At 43.1% G+C, this 26,846-nt stretch overlaps 1 protein-coding gene across 2 annotated transcripts in view; it reads left to right on the top strand.

Moving 5' to 3' along the window:
- ITGB6 (integrin subunit beta 6) overlaps positions 1-26,846 on the top strand; it is a 207,650-nt gene that overhangs the window by 83,027 nt on the left and 97,777 nt on the right. For both annotated transcript variants that reach the window (XM_082261028.1, XM_082261027.1), the window contains exons 3-4: positions 11,171-11,250; positions 17,140-17,344. In XM_082261028.1, the coding sequence (XP_082117154.1) occupies positions 11,171-11,250; positions 17,140-17,344 (285 nt within the window). The remainder of the gene's footprint in view (positions 1-11,170; positions 11,251-17,139; positions 17,345-26,846) is intronic.

The following is a 26,846-nucleotide window of genomic DNA, read 5'->3' on the forward strand; positions in this document are numbered from 1 at the left end:
TTATTGTGATGCTCTTATTGGCCCCCAGCTGTATCCAATCACAGATCACAGTAGTAAGAAAGCCATTGATGACTACTAAAACTATTGCTTATAACAGTGATCATCACTGTTATAGTGTTAAAAAGAAAAACCCTAATTACCCCCCAGAATTGTACAGTGTCACTATGACACCATACTACTCTGATGGGAGTATGTAAAAAAATAAAAATAAAAAATAATCTTAAAAAAAAAAAATGTTTAGAAAAGTCAGGTGTGCAGCATCATCACTGTGCAACACCCAGGCGGCAGGCAAGTGATGATGCAATCAGAGTTTATAAGAGGCAGCAGTCTGCACATGTTCAAGATGGCTGCCAACAGGAGGGCAAGGTAAGACCTTGACAATTCCACATCCTTACCGCTCTTACAGTAAAGAACCCTTTATGCAGTTTAATGTTAAACTGCTTTTCTTCTCATTTTAGTCAATGGCTGCGTGTCTCTTTAAATTCCCTCTCACTTAAAAAGTTTGTTCCCTATGCTAGGATAGCCAGTACGGTATTTGTACATTGATATCATATCTCCTCCTAAGCGTCTCCTCTCCAGAGAGAATAAGTTCAATGCTTGTAGTCTTTCCTAATAGCTGAAGTCCACCAGTCACTTTATTAGCTTTGTTGCCCTTCTCTGGACTCTCTCCAGTATTGGAGTAGAGGGGGGGGGGGATATATTGAGTGTCACTACAAACAAAATATAAAAATAAATACAACTATTTATACAATAAAACACAAACTTATTAATAAGTAATCCCTAGCCCAAAGATTTGTAATCATGATGATACAATTGTAGAGTATTAGTGGATCAACGCGTTTCACAAATATCAAGTCCTTTATCAGGATTCATGTGTCCTTAGTTTGCATGGGTATGGAACATAATACAATATCTATAATGAAATATATAAAATAATACATCAAGATATTTTACTTTTTTATACATATATTATAATACATGACACAGAGGAAGACTGAGGAAGAGAAGAATGAGAGAAAAAACAATTCAATTTTTTTTTCCCTCTCCTTCGTCTCTCCCTCAGATTTCTTCCATGTGATGTAATATAATATATGTATGGAAATGTAAACCATCTTGTTGTACCATCATATTTTCCTATATATTTTATTGTAGATATTGTTATATATATATATATATATATATATATATATATATACTGCTCAAAAAAATTAAAGGAACACTTTTAAAGGAACATCAGAGTACAGTATCAAGTCAATTAAACTCCTGGGATTTTGATCTGGTCAATTAAGTAGCAGAGGGGGTTGTTAATAAGTTTCAGCTGCTTTGGTGTTAATTAAATTAACAATAGGTGCACTAGATGGGCAACAATGAGGCAACCTCCAAAACAGGAATGGTTTTACAGGTGGAGGTCACTGACATTTTTTTCCCTACGTATCTTTTCTGACTGTTTTCCACTAGTTTTGCATTTGGCTAGGGTCAGTGCCACTACTGGTAGCACGAGGCGATACCTGGACCCTATAGAGTTTGAACAGGCAGTCTAACTCCTCCAGGGTGGCACATCAATACGTGCCATTGCCAGAAGGTTTGCTGTGTCTCTCAGCACTGCCTCAAGAGCATAGAAGAGATTCCAGGAAACAGGTTATTCTAGGAGAGCTGGACAGGGCCATAAAAGGTCCTTAACCCATCAACAGGACCGGTATCTGCTCCTTTGTGGAAGGAGGAACAGGATGAGCCTTGCCAGAGCCTTACGAAATGACTCCAGCAGGCCACTGGTGTGAATGTCTCTGACCAAACAGTAAGAAACAGACTTCGTGAAGGTGTCCTGAGGTCCTGACATCCTCTAGTGGGCCCTGTGCTCACTGCCCGGCACCGTGGAGCTCAATTGGCATTTGCCAATGAATACCAGAATTGGCAGGTCTACTACTGGTCCCCTATACTTTTCATAGATGAGAGTAGGTTTACCCTGAGCACATGTAAAAGATGTGAAAGGGTCTGGAGAAGCTGTGGAGAACATTATGCTGCCTGTATCATCGTTTATGAGCATGAGCAGTTTGGTGGTGGGTCAGTGATCTTCTGGGGAGGCATATTCATGGAGGGACGCAAACACCTGTACAGGCTAGACAATGGCACCCTGACTGCCATTAGGCATCGGGATGAAATTCTTGGACCCATTGTCAGACTCTACCCCAGTGCAGTGGGTCTTGGGTTCCTCCTGGCGTGCGACAATGCCCCGCCACATGTGGTGAGAGTATGCAGCCAGTTCCTGGAGGATGAAGGTATTGATACCCCCCCTCGCTTGCCTTTCCTAAATCCAATAGATGCCGCCAGGTTGCACCTCAGTCTGTTCAGGAGCACAGTGATGCCCTGGACCAGATCTAGGAGGAAATACCCCAGGACACCAGCCGATACCCCGATGTTGCCAGGCATGCATACAAGCATGTGGGGGCATACAGACTAGTGAGTACCATTTTGAGTTGATGCAATGAAATTTTAGCAAAATGGACTAGCCTGCTGCATCATTTTTTCACTTTGATTTGTGGGGTGTCTTTGAATTCAGCCATCTGTAGGTTGATATTTTTCATTTCCATCAAACTATGTGGCATCCTTTCCTTCCTAACACATTACCCAGTCCATATCAGCATAGATATCCAGCATGATATTTTCCCCATTGAGATCTGATGTGTTTTTAAAGTGTTCCTTAAATTTTTTTGAGCAGTGTATATGTATATATATATATATATGTGTGTGTGTGTATGTATGTATATCTATTTATATATACTGTATATATATATATATATATATATATATTGTGAGGGATTAGCTCGGTGGTGGGTGTGGATGACCCCTTGGGGGGTTCATTACACAGGGAGATAGCCGAGAAGTGGTTGCAAACAACAGTGTATGGTTTTATTCTTGCAATTTTCTTCACACAAGTGCAAGCCTCAAAAACATCATACTTCAAAATAAACATAAAATAAAATAAACCCTTGCCACTGTGGGCGGCTACCTTCTCACACACAGGAACCTACCTAAGGAGTCTGTCCCCAACCTACTGCTGGGCAGACATGGCTGATTCTACAGCAGACAATCAATAGTCCGTTTATTTTCTCTTCACACAGAAAATATCCATTTGTTTTTCTCTTCACACAGCAAATGTTCATTGGTTTCTCTTCACACAGAAACAATCCATGACCTCACCTTGAGAAGTCTTCAGTCTTTTTACCCTCCTCAGCGCACATCGCTTCAGGAGGCATTCCTCTCCTATGCTCACACAGCTTCAGGAGGCATACATCTGACTGTCCTCCTCTACTCACACAGCGTCAAGAGGCAGCAATCAATAGACTTCCTCTGGACAAATTATAGAGGCCTTAATTTCCTCATTCTGAATAGCTGAAGGTTTTTCAACTTCCTTAAACCTTCCTGCTGGCTACCTCTGCAGCCGACCCCCTATAGTAATTGGTGAATTGTCTAAACCAAGCAGACATGTATCTCCTGTCTGTGACAACATCCACAGATTTACCTGACTTCCTGTCACAATATATATATATATATACTGTATGTATGTTCCATACCCATGTAAACTAAATGGAAGAGGATCCTGATGAAGCCCTGGGTATATGTGAAACGTGTTAATCCACTAATACGCTACAATTTTATCATCATGATTACAACTCTTTGGGATACAGTATATACTACTTTTTAATACGTTTAAATAAATAAAGTTGTATTTACTTTTATACTTTATTTGTAGTGACGCTCAATACATCCCCCACTCCAATATTCCATATTCGTTAATTGGAGGTTCTTTACATTTTTCTACATGTATAAATGGGGGATAGAGTCCAAATTTTTGAGACATAGCCCTCGCACCCACACACAAAATAGGGTTGTTTCAAAGCTCATTCACTGCTTGCAAACAATCTGTAAATACTTAAAGTATAACTAAAGGCAAAACTTTTTTTTTAGTTTTGAATAGAGTGGAGAGGGGTTGGAACGATGTTATTGCTGTCTGTGCCCCTCTTAGGGAGATTCACCCTCTCTATTTGTCCAGTTTACAATTACCATTGAAAGTGAAAGTATAAGAAAATCCCAAATTTTGGGTTGTCCCCAGAAAAGTAATAGAGGGGAAGTATTTCAATGGGGACACTAACCCGCATCCAATTTGCACTGGTGTGAACCCAGCCTAAATATTCATTGCCTGGTCCACTTTAAACTGAGCAACAACTTTGGTAGGCCCAAAGGCCCTGGAATTGCCTATATCCTTGACTTCCCCAGATAGAGTAAAGTGTGTGTAAAATAAGTGAACCAGGTCTTGTTTTTGTAAAGGATTACTTGTGGTCACGAAGCTGGCACGGTGCACAGTAGTGGTTAAGACATATATTTGTGTTGAAAGGTTGAGTATTTACTTTGAAAATTGTATTAAAACAAACTTGTGAGCAAGCTGCATTCTTGTGGTGAGCATATTTTCCTGAGAACTGAGGACAGGTGTTGTGTCGCTGGACACCACGCATGTAATACAAGGGTTCGGTCATGTTCAGGAGGAAATTCACAGTTTTTTTTATTTTACATGGGGTTTATATCTGCTTTGGGGTTTTTTTTATTCGTAAGAAGTAAGCTCATTTGGTTAGTGGAATGGCTGGATTGTCCCACGTAGGAGTTTTGGCACGGTTCAATCAGGAAGAGAACAGGTGAATATAATCACTTTATACCTGCAGGGAAACAAAGGGAAAGTGTAAAATGTTGTTGCGCAATAATGGAAATTTTATTACATACATTGGAAAGAGTGGGAGAATTAGGTTTGGTTCATACTACTGCAATGCGCTTTGGATGCGATTTTTAGTGTGGGTATGTACTGGGATTTTGGATATAGTTAGCATATTCTGTGGAGCCAAATCACACTGAAATCTCATCAAAGTAGCACAGGAACCTTTTCAAAAATTGCATTAATGTGAACGGACACCATTGAAATTAATGTGATTTTTCTTGCCATGCTATTCTGTGTGGCTCAAGTCGCATACATGATCATGTACGTGAATAAAATCTTTGGATCTACATGCATAAAATATGCAGCTGTATCTTACCGTTTTTGTGCGCAACTATACATAGCATACATTTTTTTTATCAAATATTTTTATTGAAAATTTGCAATTTACAAGCCTCAAACAGAAATAGAAAGGGGTAGGTCACACCTAACTGAATTACTCTCAATAAAAGCATTTTAAGCAGACTTGTATAAAGTATTCAAAATTTCTACTTGAGTAAAAGTACAAGTGCTCGATTAAAAAGTGACTTGAGTAGAAGTGGAAGTGCTCGCAGAAAAAGTTACTTAAGTAGAAGTACTAAAGTATTCAACATTTTTTTTACTTAAGTATTGCAAGTAGTTTTTTCAAAAAATTTGCTACTTAAGTACTAAAAGTAAAAAGTACCAGTAGTTTTGAAAAAAAAATTCTACTCAAGTACTGAAAGTAGAAGTACAAGTACTGTGTTATGTAGTTATTAAAGAAAGAAGTCAAAAGTTTGAACATCATATTGTTTTTTATTATTTCAAATGATTTATTCAAATGATTAACCTAAAGGACAATCACAATTCCTTAGACTGTAACTTTTTGTAAACAAAAAACAGATAAAGTATGTCCCTCCCTTCCCCTTTTAAAGCATCCACCTTTTAAAGCCAGGGGTGGTCTCCTTCCTGAGCTTCCTCACTCTCACAGCCAGGCAGATCACTTGAAGTTGAAGGGCCAGGGGTGGAAGGTGGTGTTTTTGGTTCGTCCATCTTTTCAGCTGATCAAAAGGCAGAACAGGAGCATGCGCAGTCTTCTTAATCGCGATTTGATTTGCTCAATTGATGATGATGTGCCAGGCCAGCTTCATCAAACCTACAACGCTTAAAGTGAAAAATGCATCAAAAACTACTAACAAAGTGGCTGTGCTAAAAATGCTAATAAAGTGCCTGCAAATAATATATATATATATATATATATATATATATATTCTTCTTGTATTCAAAATCATCACCCACAGTATCAAAAATAAAGTGACATGTCTGTGCTAAATGCAGTGCAAAATATTCCCACAATGTATATTTAATTCATATAGAATATATATGACAACACCACAATAAAATAAGTTGTGATTGTGAATAAGTTAGGTGCAAGTTAAAGTGTGTAAACTAAACTTTATAACGAAAAGTCCATAACTGAATTCCAGTGTGCAATCTAAGAAGTGCTTGTCACTTGCTGTCAGATGCTTCCACCTTTCTTCTGTGATCTGCTCTAATAAAGTGGTGGACTGGATAGCCTCTCTCTCTGCCTCTCACCTTAGTAGCACTGGCACTGCACTGGTTCAAAAAGCTGTCTAAATTATTTTCATTATAAGAACTTGTCAGAACATGCTTCCACCACCTGTCCTTCACACTAGTAGTGCTCATTTGCTTTGCTCAAGTCAAGTGCCACTGCCAGTGGCCACTGCAGTGCAGGCACAGCCGCACAGGCAGAGGCAGGCCGCAGGAAGCACAGGCACTACCACAACACAACACTTATGGTCCATGGACCATGGATGGTCGGATAATCATCATAGCCGTCAGTCTCACTCTTCTTGGTTCAAAAAAGCCACCCATGACCCGTGTGTATATAATATATTAATATTTTATATTGATTATTTGATTCTCAAATGGCACATTTGCCATGGCAAGGATTAGGCCCTCTCCACGGTCCACCTCACTCACCTCATAGAGAAGAAGATGAGATAACGAAGAAAATGCTCCGAGTCCTGCTCCCGCGTCCGGCCGCCCGCGTCACAACTCCTCTCAGTAAGGGCCCTAAGGGGTGGAGTCTGAGTGACACACAACACGTTTAGAGGCGGAGACCTCGAGCGGGAAGACGGCAGCACGGCTCCTCCAGTGCGGTCTTAACTTGATGATCATGACAGTGATTCCGCGGGCCGCGGCGCGAGCGAGGCTGTGGGATTGATTGAATTGAGTTGTGCTGCCTACTGCTACACGCTACCTACTACTAAATTGTGAGTCAGTATATTTTATTTCATTTTTATATATAAAAGCGGTATTGTTGAGCACTATTAGCCACTAGATCTCCTGGCTGTCACTTTGTCACATGTTGGGGAATCACAGCGGCTCGGCTCCAGAAGTGGCGGGTGTCCCCGTCATCCTGCCAGGGCCGCCAAGAAGTTCATCACCTAATCTTAAGTTATTAATATCTTATGAGGAGAGGACCTATGGGATTGAGAATTTTTAATAATTAAATATATATGGCTTTTTGAACCAGTGCAGTCAGTGCCACAGTGCCACCCAGACGCTATCCACCAGTGCCACCACCATTAAGTGTGTTGGTCGGTCACTCGAGCACTGAAGGAGGTGGAAGCATCTGACAAGTGAAGTGACACTTTAGATTTGCACACTGGAATTCATTTATGGACTTTTCCTTATAGATAGGTTTACACACTTCAACTTGTTGCACGCACCTGACCTAACTTATTTCATAACTTATTTTATTGTGATTTATTGTCATATTTTATATGAATTGAATTTACTGTTACATTGTGGGAATAATTATTTTCACTGCATTTAGGCTTTAGCACATTCATGTCACTTTATTTTTGATACTGTGTGGAGTGTGGGCAGGGCACTGGGGGCAACTATGATATTATATCCATTGCACAGGCACTTTATTCGCACAGCCAAGTTGTGTTTGTTAGTAGTTTCTTGATGCACTTTAAGCACTGTAGCACAATTTATTTGTTTGTTTCATATTTTCTTTTTATTGGAAATATTTGGTATAGCAGCTTTTATTATACACAGCCTTTATTTTAGTATGCGCTGATTTACAAATGACATTATACACATTTTTTTGAGCTTTATGTAACCTGCCATCTACTGTTCTGGCAGTGGTAATTTTTTTAAAAGTAACGAGTAACTATGCAGCACAAAAAAAAAATACTTGAGTAGAAGTATCGAAATCATCGAAAAAATGTAGTGAAGTAAAAGTAGAAGTAGGAGAAAAAAATTCTACTCTAGGAAAGTACAGATACCGCATTTCGGTACTTAAGTACAGTACTTAAGTAGTTCTACTTCGTTACTATACATCTCTGATTTTAAGGGGTAGATTTACATAGCTTGTTTCTAACCCACCACCAATGTTTTACTGCATTAATATCATGCAACTTTAATCAAATTAACATATATGTAAATAGGTAACTATTACCAAATTATTCATTTATAGTGGAAGCAACTATGAGCAATTTGAATTTAACTGTTATTAAAATCAATGAATCTGTATAGAGGATCTACAATGAAATATAGAACAAGAAAAAGAACAAAGAATGAAATCAGAAATAATAAAAAGACATAAAGAAAAATCCTTTATATTAGTAATATGTAGACGCAGCTGTGAGTATGGGCTCATTGATTACTATACTGCTGCGCAGGGGCGGACTGGGCCGGGGGGCCGGGAGGCAATTGCCCTCCTGGCCGCTCTGATGACTCCCAAAAAGGGCCGCTTGCTCCGCACTGCAGACAGGCATCACACCCGCCGGCCGCCGCTACACTGTGTTGTACTTGCAGAGCTGCAGCGCAGCGGAGCGGTACGAGTATACACTACAGTGTGTGTGCTCCTGCACCCAGCCGAACACATTCACTTCCTTGTTAGGCGGGGCGATCTCTGCCTGACACTCTGCCTGACAGGAGCTTGCTATTCCGGCCCAGCGTGATGTAATTTAGAAGCCGGGAGGCGGGAAGAAAGAGCAGAGGAGAATGCTGCTGCTAAGACCTGCGAGGAGCCAGTGAAGCCCTGTGCAACAGCGCAAGTGAGTTTGAAGAGGCTGACACTGTACACTTTACCTAAGACACAGCGAACTGGCTGGGTAATTTTCAATGCTGCTTGTAATATGCAGCATGGAGGGGGTTAATGTACTGCTACTGGCCACTGATGCATTAGTGACCAGTGGCAGTAAATTAACCCCTTTGTGCTGCATTAGTTGCAGTGGCACCAGTGTCAGTGTTAATTAACCCCTGTATGGTGCAGCATGAAATGGTTTATAAACACTGACACTGGTGCCACTAATGCAGCACAAAGGGTTTACATAATAACTGCCACTGGTTGCTAATGCATCAGTGGCCAGTGGTGTATTTTATTTTTGTGCTGCCCTAGGCAAGACTAAAATCGGGCACCCCCACCATCTACATTTGTCCCACCCCAGCCGCAGTATATTGTTCTTGTCTCGGGGTCTGATGAGGAAGCTACAGCTGTTCACAGACTAGTGAATGGCTGCGGCTTCCTCATCAGACCCTAAAAAAGGGGGGGCAGAGGATGGGGTCAGCAGGGCAGAGGATGTGGCGGCACTGGTGGCCACTGATCAGGAGCAATGATGAAGCTGCACTGATATGCGACACTGATGGGCACTAATAGGCAGCACTGAAGGGCACTGATTGGGGGCACTGGTGAGGTTGCATTGATGGGCCCTGATGAGGCTAAGCTGATGGGCACTGTTAAGGCTGCATTGATGGGCACTGGTGAGGCTGCATTGATGGGCACTGGTGAGGCAACATTGATGGGTACTGGTGAGGCTACATTGATGGGCACTAGTGAGGCCGCATTGATGGGCACAAATCAGGCTGCATCGATGGACACTGGTGCGGCTGCATTGATGGGCACTGATCAGGTTGCATTGATGGGCACTGATCAGACTGCATTGATGGGCACTGGTGATGCTGCATTAATGGCCACTGATCAGGTTGCATTGCTGGCCACTGGTGCAGCTGCATTTATGGGCACTGGTGAGACTGCATTGATGGGCACTGATCAGGTTGCATTGATGGCCACTGGTGCAGCTGCATTTATGGGCACTGGTGATTCTAAACTGATGGGCAATGATGAGGCTGCACTAATGGGCACTGGTGGGGCTAAGCTGATGGGCACTGGTGAGGCTAAGCTGATAGGCACTGATCAGGCTGCATTGATGGGCACTGATCAGGCTGCACTGATGGACACTGGTGACACTGCATTGATGGACAATGATCAGGCTGTATTGGTGGACACTGGTGAGGCTGCATTGATGGGCACTGATGAGGCTGAGCTGATGGGCACTGGTGAGACTGCATCGATGGGCACTGGTGAGGATGCATTGATGGGCACTGGTGAGGATGCATTGATGGGCACTGATCAGGATGCATTGATGGACACTGGTGAGGCTGCATTGATGGGCACTGATCAGGCTGAGCTGATGAGCACTAGTGAGGCTGCATTGATGGGCACTTATCAGGCTGCATTGGTGGACACTGGTGAGGCTACATTGATGGGCACCGGTGAGGCTACATTGATGGGCACTGATAAGGTTGCACTGATGGGCACTGGTGAGCCTGCAATAATGCATTATTTTTGTTAAACCTCCTTGTTTGCCATTAACATTAAATTATGTTACCCCAATGTATCATATTTATCTTGCATCATAACACCAATATCTATTATAAAACCAGGTGGGCATGGATGGTGAGCTGATTCGGTGGTTCAGTGGGCAACTTGACTGGACTTGCCCCCCAGGCCTCAGGCTGCCAGCCCTCCCCTGCTGCTGCGTGTAGATGCATACAAAACTATCAGCTGTACACATCTGAGGGTACGTTCACACTAAAGGCGGGATTGAAATCGTGCGAGTTCAGCTGAACTCGCACGATTTCAAACCCGCAATTTATTGCGAGCTCGGGGGGCCATTTGAAAGACATCTGTGCAGCTTCACTGCACAGATCTCTATTGAAATTGCCCCTGAAGTCGTCAAAAGTAGTGCAGAAACTACTTTTGGAAATAAGTGTGGCGCCACAAAGTTGTCGTCGCACCGATTCGGACGGTGCCGTTGTCGGCAATAGGCTGCAATTTGCCATGTCAATTCTCATGTCAAATCGCCTCAATGTAAACGGGGCTAAAAGCAATGTATTTTCTGCCTGTGTGACTGAGACCTAAACTGGACAGAACAGGAGACTGTGATCCAACATCTCTTGTCATCTTCATCTTGACTCTTTTGGTAATACCGATGTTCAGCTTTACAACACTGCTTGAATAATGTTGCAATCCCCATCTGACCACACAGAAAGGAACATTTTTTTTTTATATGATCATGTCCTATTATACAAGTACTAATACTAATTTCCATCTCTCTTGAAATTTAGGCTCTTGTTCTCTGGGAAGTGCAATGACTTGTGAAGACTGCCTGAAATCAGGACCACACTGCGCTTGGTGTTCCCAAAAGGTAATCCTCTGCGACCTGTTCTAGAATTAAAGTAAAAATACATTATTCTACAAATCTTACATAAAAGTACAGTTTACACAGAAATATAATATTAGTCCTTTCTACTGGGAAAGTGTATTTTATGTTTTAAAGAGTACATGTGCTTCGCTCATTCTTAGTGGGAGCAGGAGGAAGGTAGCATGTCTTTTCTTGATAGATTTTTAGATTGTAAGCTCTAACGGGCAGGGCCCTCTGATTCCTCCTGTATTGAGTTGTATTGTAACTGTACTGTTTGCCCTTATGTTGTAAAGCGCTGCGCAAGCTGTTGGCGCTATTTAAATCCCATATAATGCTAAAAATAATATAGAATAAACTAGTGATTGACCGATAACGGTTTTTCGTTGCCGATACCGATATTTTTGCCAATGCGTATCGGTATCAGCCGATATGCACCAATATTTTTGCACATTTTAATTTTTTTTTTTCTTGACAGGTACTCTTGTGGAGGGATCTGGGGGTCTAAAAGACCCCAAACCCCTCCTCTGCACTTTAAAGCATTCAAAACCCCAAGTTTGGCTGTTTTGAATGCTGTCATTTTTTTAACCTGGTGCCGAGTACCCGGAAGTGATGTCATGACATCACTTCCGGGTTTTTGCATGGAGACCCGATCAGAGCCGAATGCAGCTTTGATCGGATCTTCAGCAGCCGTGCAGGCTGGTTGCCCAGGTCTCCAGGTGGAACGGGAGACCTGGGCGAGCCGTGGAAGGCGGTGGGAGGGGGGGACGTCCCCTCCCGCTCCTTGTAATGACAGCCGAGCGGCTTCTCAGCCACATCTGTTGTCATTACAAGATAGCCGACCGTCGGCTATGGACGCCAGTACCTGGGTGATGCCTCTAGCTGCAGGCATCACTCCGGTACAGCACTTTCCAGAAATATCAGCAATATCGGTCACCTCCGGGGCCGATTCTGATATATTCTGGAAAGTGCATATCGGCCCTTGATATATCGGTGGTGCCGATAATTGGTCGATCCCTAGAATAAACTATAGGTTCACTTAAATAGTAACTGAAGGTAAACCTTTTTCTTTTTTTTTTAGTTTTGGATAGAGTAGAGAGAGATTGGAAAAACCTGTTGAAGTGTCATTAACCCAGACTATTAAAAACTCTCATTACATGCTCATACTCACAAAGCCACTAAAGTGTTTGTTTAGTGCAGAGTGAAAAATACCTGGTTGATCCTGCCTTCAGCTGTCCCTCCCATCTTCTCTGTGTCCCTGCTGCAGGTTGAGGTTGTATAGACCAGCTGTTGTCCTCTATGGAGCATGCTCAATTTAAGTTCCCTACTAAAGTCCTAATTTTCTCCTTTTTCTTATCTATCCAGCCCACCTGACTCTACAGTCACACATGTGGGTGTATGCACAGTGATAAATGACACTCCTCTCTCTTCTTTTCCATGTCTTCCTGTTGCTAAACCCTATGAGGGCCGGAAATAGTATGCCAATTAGTTACATTCACTAAGAAACTCACAAAAAATCTTAGTTTTAATACAAATTAGTATTAAGGTAGTAGTAAACTCTGTTACACCACTTGTACCTACAGGTAAGCCTATAGTAAGGCTTACCTGTAGGTACTGTGAATATCTCCTATACTCCTATACTTATATTCAGAGTGCATGCAGCCAATGACATCACTGGCACATGTGCTCTGAAGGTCCGGCATACAGTGTCGGACCTTCAAAGCCCATGCCGTAAACGGTGGCTCCTGTGTGTATGTGCAGAAGTGGCGTCACCGTGCCCCCAGCCACCGTGCCCCCAGTGTCACCGTGCCTCCAGCCACTCATGTAAGCCGGTGGCGGCAAACCCAGGAGGAAGACTAGGGGAAGATGTCAGCCCTCTCAGTGGAGGAGGGCTTTGTTCTAAGGTAAGTATCTCATCATATGCTAGTACGTGATGCATACTAGCACATTATGACATGCCTTGCACCGATTTTTTTTTTAACCACATGTGGTTTACTACCGCTTTAAATATATCAAATTAAATTACTAATATCTGTAAAGTAAAAAAAGAGAGCCTTGGATGCAGATGCCATTTGAACAAAATAAAAGCTATCATCTCTGACTCTGCTTACTCCATATTAATGCACAAAAAATACACATTTGATGTTCAATAAAGATTTTTTGGGAGCTGTAAAACAGTTATTTGATATTTATAATCTAATTTGAATTGCTCTTCTGAAACTGTTTTTTTTAATCATGTGACTGGCACCCAACCAATCAAGGATGACCAGACACAGACCCATACTGTAGACAGGATACATTAGAAGAGTAATAGAAGCCCCTCCCACAGATCTTTCCCTGCAGATGCCAAAGAACTGGAAGGAACATGTGACCCCCACACAACAGTGCTGCTGTAGGAATAAGATACTTAGGGGATTAAAAATAAAAGAAATACGGTGGCATGATATACAATATATTAATTAGGTGAATGAATTATAGCAATTACCACTTCTCTGTTTAGTATAATTTTGCATTTTTTTTTTTTTTTTGCTGTGTCTCCATAACGGAGATTCACCCCCTCTTTTTGTCCTAATGACCATTAACACTGAATCTCAAATTTTGAGGTGTCTCCAAAACAGGAAGAAAGGGGAACTCTTCCAATAGGGATACTAGTTCTAATGACCCTGGTGACTATCAAGGATTTCCCTTACTTTGGGAGGGATTTCCTCTCCCTTCCTGTTTTGGTTATGAGACATGAAGTAAAGGGAAATCTCCCCAACAAGAGAACAGAGCTATGGGAGGGACATAGCAGGACCACCCACTTCAGGCTGCCTGGAGAAAGCTGCAGGAGGGGGCGGAGACAAGACCAGTCACCCTGTATAAGTAAAGAGAGCAGTCTTTATTACAGAAAGCTCCAGCACAGGGGCAAAATAAAGAAGCTGCTGCATGCAACATTACAGTACTGCATAGATTTGGAGGAAATGCACAAGGAACTCCAAGATTAAACTAAAGTATTTAGACCATACTTCTTGGTCTTTTAAAGAATAATCTGCTTTTTTTGCTTAGACTAGAATTCTTCTTTAGTAAGTGATTCAAGAGCTTGCACATGGAATTTGCTGCCTGCAGACATTCTGCAGGGTAAATGATTAATTGTTCAGGTTGGTGTTCTTGTAAAATGCAGGAGGTCCTGAATATGTGTCAGTGTCAACCATCACTGCCGATGATCCGCTTACTCCTTCCTGCTCCTACATGCAGCATGTGCTACAACAACATCCCGCTGTACAGAGCTATGTCTGCAAACACTAATAAAGATAAACAAAAACACTGATTTCTGAAGATTGGAGCAAAAGTGGAGCTGTTGTCTATAACAACCAATCAGGTTTTATCTGGTAAATAACAGAAAAAATGACTGTATATACAATGTTACTATATAATACATCCTACAATCATAATTATTTATGAAGTATAAAACGCAATATTGCATGAACTTCGAGTATATCTGCAGGCCCTGGTGCCATGACACTGTTGTCACAGCCATGAGATGATGATGTCATTGAGACGCCCACGCTCCAACCGGAAGCGTAACTAGAACCTTCAGGGCCCCAGTGCATGAAACCATGAATGGACCCCTGGCTGGGGCCCTTCCTTTTAAGCCTGGGGCTCTTCCCACTGATCCTGGGGCCCTTTACTCTCATTGCGGGGCCCTTTCACAAGTTCTGCAGTGAGCTCCCTTCCTGCCATCTTGGGGCCTCCCCACGGTGGTGGAATGCCAGGGTCCGGTTGCAAGTGTCACCTATGCGATACTGGAAGTTCATCCACTGATTTCAGTAATTTTAATTTTTTGGTATTTTAATTGTATTATTTTTTAACCTTTTTTTTTTAAATTTTTTTACAATGGCACTGACTATGACTCTGTCCATTCAGAAAAAGGAAGGAGCTGGTAAATTACATATTTACTGACCCCTTCCTGGTTCTCTATTGTGACACATCCCCTGCAGCAGCCGGCAGGAGAGGGAAGGGAGCACAGTGAGGGGGGGCAGCACAGTAGGGGGGGCCAGGGGAGCACACAGGGGCCAAGAGACAGCAGAACACTAGTGAACTGGATAGGAGGAGTGGTAGAGGAACCAATCTCCTCCATTTACCTCCTGCAGCTACAGAAGGAAAAAAGGGGACAGTAATTTCACTACATGCTAAACCCGCCCCCCCCCCCCCCCCCTCCAATCCAGGTGCACAGGGGAGCCTCACAGGCTCCCTGGAGCATGGGGCCCGGTTGCAATTGCAACCCCTGCAACCCCTATAGTTACACCCCTGGCTTAAACTCAAAGTCAAGTTCAGTGAAGCTAACTTTAAAGTACAACTTTTGTAAGAGAATGGAAGCAGCTGTTGCTTGTCTCCTAAAAATGCTATTTGCCTGAATGTCTAGTTTCTGTTACACACCTTGTAAATGAGTGTCATAAAAGTGTCAGATTTTCCTTTCTCCCACTGCAAGGGTCATTTTTTCCTTCAGCTTAGCTTTAAGGGAAACAGTAAAGAAGTTTTTCCTAGTAAAGGCCAGGGTCTATTCAGGGTGCACTGCAATTCCCTCGACCCCTTCCCCATAGGAAGTTATTGGAGTGTGGGTTCTGTACCTATCACTGGTGACCTTTGGTTATATCCCAAGGTGAAACTATAGAATTTCCTTTCTAGTGCAGTGATGTCAAAGAGTATGGGGGACTGTCAACCCATAATAACCTGCAATGATGTAAGTGGAATCCCCATTAGATCCCCCTCATACTAGCGATTGGAGTGTACCTATCACTGGTGACCTTTGGTTATATCCCAAGGTGAAACTATAGAATTTTTCTTTCTAGTGCAGTGATGTCAAAGAGTATGGGGACGCTCACCCCATAATAACCTGCAATGATGTAGGTGGGATCCCCATTGGATCCCGCTCATACTAGCGATTGGAGTGTACCTATCACTGGTGACCTTTGGTTATATCCCAAGGTGAAACTATAGAATTTCCTTTCTAGTGCAGTGATGTCAAAGAGTATGGGGGACTGTCACCCCATAATAACCTGCAATGATGTAGGTGGGATCCCCATTGGATCCCGCTCATACTAGCGATTGGAGTGTACCTTTACTGGTGACCTTTGGTTATATCCCAAGGTGAAACTATAGAATTTCCTTTCTAGTGCATTGATGTCAAAGAGTATGGAGGACTGTCACCCCATAATAACCTGCAATGATGTAGGTGGGATCCCCATTGGATCCCCCTCATACTGGCGATTGGAGGTGATGTAGGTTCTCTGTTGGGAGGTGATGGAGACACTCCTCATCTCTAGATTTGTTATTTTTTAGACGATCCATATCATTTTATTTTCCAAACACACACCTGATATTTTAGTTAGCCATGCAGTTAGGTATATCACTAAAGTTCCAGTAGTCATGTTTCTTGCTCTAGATCAAAGTACATAGAAGTAATAACTTTTCATCTAGGCTTCTCATGAATCTCCACCATGCAGAAAAAAACAGTGGGAGAATTCACTGAGCCATTTCTAAGCTCTTAGGTTCGCTTCCTACGACCAACTATGCAAAAGACATTATTTGTATCATGCAACACTACTAGAGCTGACTTTACAGAGACATGGAAAGTGAATCAATATTAGTGTGTGGGCCCTGGAGATGTGCAGGCCCACCAACAGCTGAGGATTCTATCTGTTCTTTATAACACAGGAACATCACTTTTCTCAGGGTGTGATTCCCTATGGCTATGGGCAATAAAGAGATAGAGGGGATTAGAAGCAATGTCATTATTTCATAAAGTCAAATGCATTGTGCTAAGTGTAATAACACACAACTAGTCTGTGAAACTGATATGAGCTTGATATAATTCTGTGCTGTATAATGTACCTGTTTTATTTTTATTTTTTTTAGAACTTTACAGATTATTCAGGTGTCGCTGCACGATGTGATACTCCTGCGGTGCTCTTTTCAAAGGGTTGTCTGCTAAGCCACATTGAATTCCCTGAATCAAAAGTAGAAATACACAGGAATAAGCCACTTACTGAAGGAGCCCAGGCAAACAGTTTAGATGATACACAGATATCCCCACAGAAGCTTGTGCTGAAACTGAGGCCAGGTAAGTGTTCAGCTGAAGTTTAATTGGCTTATGTTTTGCCTTCCCTGGTTCCTTCTTTCCCTCTTATGAACATGCTAATAAGATTTAAAAAAAAAAACAGCTTCATTTTCTATGCATGCATTATCTTGTCATCACTGGAACTCTTTGCTGCTCAATGCAGTGCAGGCACATCATGGATAGATGGAGGGGCTGGCAGGGGTTTGTAAATAACTACCTTAAAGCGGTTGTAAACTCAATAAAAAAAAAAATAAAAAAAAAAAACCTGCAAGACAAAGGCATAATGAGCTAGTATGCATCGCATACTAGCCCATTATGTGTAACTTACCTTAAAACGAAGCCCCGACACGGACCCCCGGACATCGCTGCGGGCGCTGCCATGGTCCCTCGTCGTCTCTTCCGGGTTCGGCGGCTCCGGCGCGATGATTGGCCGGAGCCGCGATGACGTCACTCCCGCGCATGCGCGCGGGAGTGATTTTTCCGGCAAACTCCGGCAAACTAATTGAAGGTCCCCCCCGGACCTTCAGAGCGCATGCGCCGCTCGCACGAGCGGCTGCATGCACTGTAAATATCTCCTAAACCATGCCGGTTTAGGAGATATTATTTGTACCTACAGGTAAGCCTTATTATAGGCTTACCTGTAGGTCAAAGTGTCAAAAAGCGGGATACTACCGCTTTAAAGCGGAGTTCCGGCCTCGGGGGTCAATTTTAGCTAAAAATACCCCCGGGACAGTCAGGGCTAGTACATTCCACAATGGATAGCCTCTGAACTGTCCCGTGTCGCACTTACCTGTAAGAAGAAATACTTACCTTGAAAATGTCTTCTCCAGCGCTGCCATCTCAGGTGTGGGCAGCTGAAGCCACAGCGTCCCTCTTCGTGTCCTCTTCCGTGATGTCGGAGTCCCACAATGCACTGCACCGGCCCCGCTCGTCACTTCCGGTGCAGGCGCGGCATCCCTGCACAGCTTCTGGGCATGCCCAGAAGCTGTTTAGCAGCGAATGCCTCGCCTGCATGGGAAGTGACGAGCGGGGCCGGTGCAGGCGCATTGATTCCTGGGAGCGATGACGTTCAGCTCCCAGGAATCATCACAAACCGGAAGTGACGGCGCAGGCCGCAGCCGCAGAGGGAGGAAGTGGAAGGAAGGTGAGTATATTTTCTTCTATATTAAGGTAAGTGACCAAAAAAAAAATTCGCCAGTATCCATTTCTTTTTCAGGTTGCCCTCAGCAAGCGGATGGTCCAAAATCGATTTTATCGATTTTGAGGCCGGAACTCCGCTTTACAAAAACATCACCACACCCAGCCTTAGTACTCCTTCTAAAAGCCCTCAGCAAACATCAAAATGCCTTGATGGGTGGACGTTAGTATGGAAGTGTAGGCGTTGTTTGACAAACTGCATTTGCTGTGCCTTCATGTATTTATTTATTTCAGGTACTTATATAGCACCCACAATTTACACAGCACTTTACACATATACAGTATATTGTACAGTGGTTAAAAAAAGTCAACACACCCCTGTTAAAATTTCAGGTTTCTGTGATGTAAAAAAAATGAGACAAAGATAAACAATTTTAGAACTTTTTCCATCTTTAATGTGACCTATAAACTGTACAACTCAATTGAAAAACAAGCTTAAATCTTTTAGGGGGGGGGGGTTAGAAAAAATAAATAAAATAATGTTGTTGCATAAGTGTGCACACCTACTTATAACAGGGGATATAGCTGTGTTCAGAATTAGGCAATTACATTCAAACTTGTGTTAAATAGGAGCAGTACAAACCTGCCATAATTTAAAGTGCCTCTGGTTAACCCCAAATAAAGTTTGGCTGTTCTAGTAGGTCTTTCCTGACATTTTCTTAGTCACATCCTACAGTAAGAGCCACGGTCCACAGAGAGCTTCCAGAGCATCAGAGAGATCTCATTGTTAAAAGGTATCAGTCAGGAAAAGAGTACAAAATAATTTCCAAGGCATTAGATATACCATGGAACACAGTGAAGACAGTCATCATCAAGTGGAGAAAATATGGCACAGCAGTGACATTACCAAGAACTGGATGTCCCCCCAAAATTGATGAAAAGATGAGAAGAAAACTGGGCAGGGAGGCTGCCAGCAATATTAAAGGAGCTGCAGGAATATCTGGCAAGTACTGGCTGTGCGGTACATGTAATAGATTTAGGATGGATTACTGCGCTTACTAAGGAAAAAAAGAAAAGAGGCTGCAGGCACTCCAATACAACAATATTGTTATTACCTTATATACTCCTTATATGTGCCGCGCTCAGAAATAATAAAGTCAGATTCTTCCCACTTGTATAGCAGTTAATAAAGTGTAAACATTTGAGTGCTGAGTGCATAAAGCAAACATCAAACCAATGTGATATGCATCATCACATAAATGCTTAGGGTCCTTTCACGCGAACGATCCAATCAGATCCGCCTGTCAGTTTTTCAGGCGGACCTGATCGGATGCCCCATGCATCCCTATAGGAAAGCGGATGTAAGCGGGGACATCTCCGCTGACACCCGCTGCTATCCTCTTCCAATCCTATCCGTGAAATCCAGACGGATGGAAACCCTATTTTCCATTCGTCCAGCGGATCGGATCGGATGAGAACGGAAAGGCAGTCCGTTCTCATCCAATTTCCCCAAAGAGGACAGCGGGGATCGGACAGCTCCATCTCCGCACACAGAGCGGAGACGGAGCTGTCATCAACCTGCTCAGTGGGAAACGGAGGTTCGATCCCCGCGGCGGATGCGGACCGTGTGAAAGGACCGTTATACTATTCCTGGGTCAAAGTGCAATTATAAAGTCCACTTAGTGACGAAAGAGTGTCCATAAAAAGTGAAAATATTGGTCTCCTAGTGTATGAAGTCCACCAAATACACCAAGTGTATCTCCAAGGGAAAAAACAGGTAAACCTCCACCAGTGTAGCTGCCACCACAATGGACTCAGGAGCGCTTAACGGAACGTGGACTCTTTATACCTTTGGCACAGAATCATACAGTAGGTTAAAGGTCTCATAGTAAATGACCATCACCGGTAACCTTCTCCTCTGGTAAGCCAAATTCACTCAGATATACATCCTTTCCCCAGGACTCAGGTACTCAGAAAACAAAAGAAAGCCTCCCCTGCTGCCACTTCCAGTATCTCCTCTTTACTTCCTCCCGAACGTCCTGTGTGATACATGTGACAACAATCTCCCATATTCTTCATATGTCTGGGCTATGGGGTAGAGTGGCAAGATGGAAGCCTATTTTTATGTAGAAAAACATCCAAGCCCGGCTAAATTTTGCAAAAACACAAAGTCTCCCAAAAGCATGTGGGAAAATGTGTTATGGTCTGATGAAACCAAGGTTGAACTTTTTGGCCATAATTCCAAAAGATATGTTTAGTGCAAAAACAACACTGCACATCACCAAAAGAACATCATACCCACAGTGAAGCATGGTGGTGGCAGCATCATGCTTTGGGGCTTTTTTTCTTCAGCTGGAACAGTGGCCTTAGTCAAGGCAGAGGGAAGTGAGAACAATTCCAAATACCAGTCAATATTGGCACAAAACCTTCAGGCTTCTACTAGAAAGCTGAACATGAAGAGGAACTTCATCTTTCAGCATGACAATGACCCAAAGCATACATCTAAATCAACAAAGGAGTGGCTTCACCAGAGGAATATTAAAGTTTTGGAATGGCCCAGCCAGAGCCCAGACCTGAATCCAATTGCAAATCTGTGGGGTGATCTGAAGAGGGCTGAGCACAGGAGATGCCCTCGCAATCTGACAGATTTGGAGTGTTTTTACAAAGAAGAGTGGGCAAATATTGCCAAGTCAAGATGTGCCATGCTGATAGACTCCTAGCCAAAATGACTGTGTGCTGTAATAAAACCAACAAGTGGTTAAACGTAATATTAGTTTAAGGGTGTGCACACTTATGCAACCATATTATTTTAGTTTTTTATTTTTACTACCCTCTACCCTCCACCTAAAAGATTTCAGTTTGTTGTTCAACTGGGTTGTACAGTTTATAGATCACATTAAAGGTGGAAGAAGTTCTGAAATGATTTATCTTTGTCTCATTTTTTTACATCAATGAAACCTGACTTTTTAACAGGGGTGTGTAAACTTTATATATCCACTGTATATTCACATCAGTCCCTGACCTTAAGGAGCTTACAATCTAAGGTCCCTAACTCACATTCATCATACACATACTAGGGCCAATTTAGACAGGAGCCAATTATTCTTCCAGCATGTCTTTGGGGTGAGGGAGGAAACTGGAGTACCAGGAGGAAAACCATGATTTGACCACTTCACGACTGTAGAATTACTCTGACAGGGCAGCCACACCTACCTAGTGCATGATCTGACACTTTCGGGTCGCGCAAGCTTACCGCCAGCGGCCCGCTCCTGCTGTGATTACACACAGCAGAAGCCCAGCAGAGAGTACTGTGGACTGAAGTCTGACGGCACCCGCCAATTGTTCAGTACACAGGCAGAATGCCTATGTAAACAAGGCAGATCTTAGTAGGGAAGGCACTGATCCTGTGTCCAGGGACACAGATTTATGCCTTCCCTTTGTAAAAGCACCTCCCCCATGGTACACAAACACTGGCCAGGAACACATTTACCCTTTGATTTCCCCTGATGTTAACCCCTTCCCATTAGTACAGTGACAGTGCCTATTTTTTAGCACTGATCACTGTATTAGTGCCACTGGTTCCCAAAAAGTGTCAAAAGTGTCAGTTAGTGTCCAATTAGTTGACCGCAATATCACAGTCCCGCTATAAGTCGCTGATTGCCGCCGTTATTCGTAAAAAATATCCCATAGTTTGTAGACGCTATAACTTTTGCGCAAACCAATCAATATATGCTTATTGGGATTTTTTTTCAACAAAAATTTGAAGAAGAATACATATTGGCCTAGATTAGTAAAGAAATAGGATTTTTTCATTTTTTTTTTATTGGATGTGTTTTTTAGCATAAAGTAAAAAATATTGTTTTATTTTTTAAATTTGTCACTATATTTTTGTTTATAGCGCATAAAAAAAAAAAAATGCAAAGATTATCAAACTTTACCAAAAGAAAGCTCTATTTGTGGGGAAAACAATGACCAAACTTTTGTTTGTCTACAGTGTTTCACGACCGCGCAATTGTCCGTTAAAATAACGCAGGCCATATCTCAAAAAATGGCCTGGTCATGGAGGGGGCATATCTTCCTTTATAGCCTGCACATCCAGTTTTTGTCGTCTGAAAAATTCCTAATCGGTTATCGAATGCACTGTATTAACGATCTGAAAATCGGCAGATCATTTGTCAGACTAAATTTGACGTCTGTTTTTCTTTTCGTTTGTACGGGCCTTTAGTTTGGGGAGGAAAGGCCCAGAAGATGCTCTATGTCAGTATTTCTCAACCTTTTTTCAGTCAAGGCATCCTTTCAAAATGATGGAGTATCTCGAAGCACCCTTTAAAATTTATGGACAGTCTTGAGACACCCCATTCTAAAATGTAAAAAACGATTCTAATAGCTTTACATAATGCAGCATCATCCAAACAAATAAGACACCCAACGTTAGAGGTGTTTTATTCTTCCAAAGCTAATGCACTTTTGCAAACTGGTACTGACTAGTTTTCCAATGTTTCTCTTCTCCCTCAGTTTTTCTCCATCAGTCAGCTAATGTGACCCCAGCGCTGACGGAGAGGAGCAGGGAAGGATTAAACAAGGACGGTATGCAGGCGACTGATATCCTCCTTATCAACTGATGATGTAATAGCTAGAAGGTTGTAATGGTGCACAATAAAAACCTGTGGCTTTGTGTAACTAAAAGGCAGGCTTCATCCACATGTCAGTTTGTATATCATTTTTGGTCAATTATTAGACATTTTGCCAAGGCACCCCTGAATAAACCTCAGAGCACCCAGGGTGCCTGGGGCCCCTGGTTGAGAAAGGCTGCTCTATGTCCTCCAGCCAGGAAATGTGACAGACTCTACCTGACTTGTTGCAACTTCTAATACAGTTATGAGAAGCTCACAGTGTGCAGTGACCTCGGTAAGCAAATTCAGTCCAGGAGAGGAGACTGTACAACGTGCAAGACTGAAGGTAGGGCTGGAGTTCAGCCTTGAATTACTGCATAGAATATATTCACCTTTATATTAGCATTGAATTGATCAGATCTGCTTCTAAGAGCCATACAGTATACTCTAATATGCAGATTGGTTTATATAAATTAATATTTCAATTAGGAATGCCAGCAGTTCAGTTTTTTTTAATTGGATGCAGTTCAGCAGTGTTTTTAAAAAAGGGAGCCTATAGGCCAGTGATGGCAAACCTTATTGAGCCCGAGTGCCCAAACAGCAACAGAAAACCAACTTATTGAATTCAAAGTGCCAACGCTGAATTAAACCTGCCAGTGGCTCTGTATAGAGGATGGCACTGATCACCCCTCTAGATGAGCCCTAAGAGACCAAAAACATACAATGGGGGAGGTTGGGCTGTCTCCCTCTCACCTGTTCCCCATCCACCCATTAGCGGCCATGTGCCTCCAGTGTGAGGACACTAAATTAAGAGTGTAGGACTGCAGATTTAAACAGGGTGCCGTGAAGTGGCTCTGCAGCTTTCACATGCGTTTGCAAATGTGTGTCAACTAAACCCCTGTTCTTTGTACCAAGAGACAGGTTTTATTTGGTTGGTGACAGACTGGAGGGTGAGTACATCAGACTGGGGGCTGGCTGACTTTCATGCACCTCTTACAATCCTTCAACCTCCTTTTGTTTCTCGTTATAGGGATGGAGACGCCAGGCAACACCAGCTTGGGTCTCATCTAAAGTCCCACCTAGTCCAATATGGTTAAAAACATACAATTCTGCTAAAAAAAAAACATTGTGTCCTTTTAAGCAACGAAACGCTAAGGTGTGGGAGGGGATTTTGACAGTAATGGGGTTCTTCATCATGAGCGTTGGTGGTGCGTTTCATGAATCATTCAATCTATATATTATATATGTGGACCCTGGGGCCCTACATCCATGATGGTAATTACTTGTTGATAAATAAAAGTGGTTTCCACTGAAGTCCCAGTGGGGTTTTTCAAGGCAAAATGCTTCAGGACCCAAATATGACGCTGGATGCCAGTGCACAGCTCAGGGGATTACGGCACAAATCGGCTCCGGGACCAACCGAGCCTGGAGCGCAGTCTGGCCCCACAGCAGATACACTCCCCGATCCTCAGGTAACCAGCCAAGCAAAGGTAAAATAACCACTGCCCTGTGTAGAGGAAAAGTGTGACATTATGCACTGATACATAAGGAGGAACACATTTATGTGCAGACATATGTAGGCATATAAAACAATTCCAAGGTTTGGCTGGGGGGGGATCTGGGGAGCGATCCAGTGACTTAGCTTGCATGCCCACAGAGGGGTCTTTGTGTGCCAGCTGTGGTACTCGTGCCATAGTATCACCATCGCTGCTATATGCAATACTCAGGATTAGTAAGTGCCGCCGTATGCCTGCCTTTCATGGGTGCATCCTCCACAGTTCAGGTCCTCTTTATTGAGAAAGATAACTGTCACTTTAAACAAGCAGCTGGCAGATATACATGCCCTTTAACAGAATCATCACAAATCCAACAGCGTGTGTATTACTCATTCTTCCAGCGCTGTAGAATTGTCCACATGTAAGCCAAACAAGCTAAATGTAATCAGATTTTATTGTATTTCACTCCAACCTCCGTGCTACTGGCTAGCTTCTGTGTGACTCATCTCTGTAGATATCCTTCACAGTCTACAGCAGCCTTTCTCAATCTTTTTTATCACAGAGGATCCCTTGAAACAGTTTTCAGGTCGCAAGGAACCCTTAGGCTCCATGCACTAGGCTTAAAAAAACTCCAATTCCCTTGGCAGAAAAAAAACACTCATATAGAGCATTTTTTTGTACAAAGTTTAGACTAATTTAGGAGAGCTTTACGTTTTTTCAGCCAGTAAGCTCCAATCAGGATCGCAAACCAGAAAGTTTTTTTTTTTCGTGCCTCTAAAAGTTGAACTCAAAATATGGCTGTAATCATCCTAATGTGCATGGACACGTAGGATATCATTGAGCTGCTTCTACAGGCAAAACACACAACTCTTGTAGAAGCAGCGATTTTTAAGCCAGTGTGCATGGAGCCTTACCAAAATGATTAGACCTACAGGTCTACAGGACCTACATTCCCATGATCAGTGAGACACAACACTGGGGATGTACTGGCACAAAGAGAAATTAGAGGGATACCATCAATTTCTATCACATAGGACAAATTGTGGAAAATCTATACTAGCGTGGCACATAAAAGTCCAAAAGTCCATAAAAAACCAAGTCTTTAAACACTTGAAGGCTGCTCTGTCCCAAGTAAGAAGAGAAACTTGCAGTGGATCATAGAAGAAAGGCAGGCGCCACTCTAAGTGTAAAGCCCCGTACACACGTACCGATGGTCGGCTTACAAATGTTCCTCTTTTCTCCCCGGGATGTCGGTGTCTGCTGAAAAGTGCAAAGACAGCACAAGGACAGCACAAGAATTTTGTCCGCCGACTGCAGAAGTGATGTCATGTAATGGTTAACTTTCCCTGTGTTTTCTATTTTCTGAGCATGCCCAGTCTTGCAAATCTGCGGTCTGTCGGCCGAATTGTGTACTGACAGGCGAACAATCGTCCGTTCTGGTGTCGGCATACAAATATTTTCATGTTTGCACGAAAGACTTTTGTCCGCGGATTGTGCGCAGACATCTGTCGGAGGCACCATACTAACACGCGTACAATCGGCAGATCCTTCGTCCACCGACGTTTGTATGCCGACGATCGGTACGTGTGTACGGGCCTTAATAGGACTCTAATTTTATTGGAGAAATCAGCACACTATATACTCACAAGAGAGTAACAAGAAACAGCAGTGGATAATGGCCGTAGAGTTCATCCAGAGGATCGATAGATCCGGGTGCCTGTGGAAGAGGATCCGATCGATCCGCTGTGTAGTCCGCTCGAGCCGATGGGAAATGGCTTGTCCTGAACCCAGGGGAAACTGTCGGGGCTTCCGGCGGCGTACTTCTGGCTTCCGGCTTGGACGTGGAGCGTGATGACGTAGGCAGGCGACGCGTTGTCGGAGCATGCGCTCCTTCCTCAGGCCTCTAATGAGGAAGGAGCGCATGCTCCCACAACGCGTCTCCTGCCTACGTCATCACGCTCCACGTCCAAGCCGGAAGTACGCCGCCGGAGGCCCCGACAGTGTCCCCTGGGTTCAGGACAAGCCGTTTCCCATCGGCTCGAGCGGACTACACAGCGGATCGGTCGGATCCTCTTCCACAGGCACCCAGATCTATCGATCCTCCGGATGAACTCTACGGCCATTATCCACTGCTGTTTCTTGTTACTCGCTTGTGAATATATAGTGCTGATTTCTCCAATAAAATTTGAGTCCTATGATCAGTGAGGTAGACCATGCCTGATTCATTTTCTCTTGTTCAAACAGCAGGTTAAACCAAAG

The sequence above is a fragment of the Pelophylax lessonae genome, assembly GCF_965119305.1.
Source record: "Pelophylax lessonae genome assembly, chromosome: 6".
Lineage (NCBI taxonomy): Eukaryota > Metazoa > Chordata > Amphibia > Anura > Ranidae > Pelophylax > Pelophylax lessonae.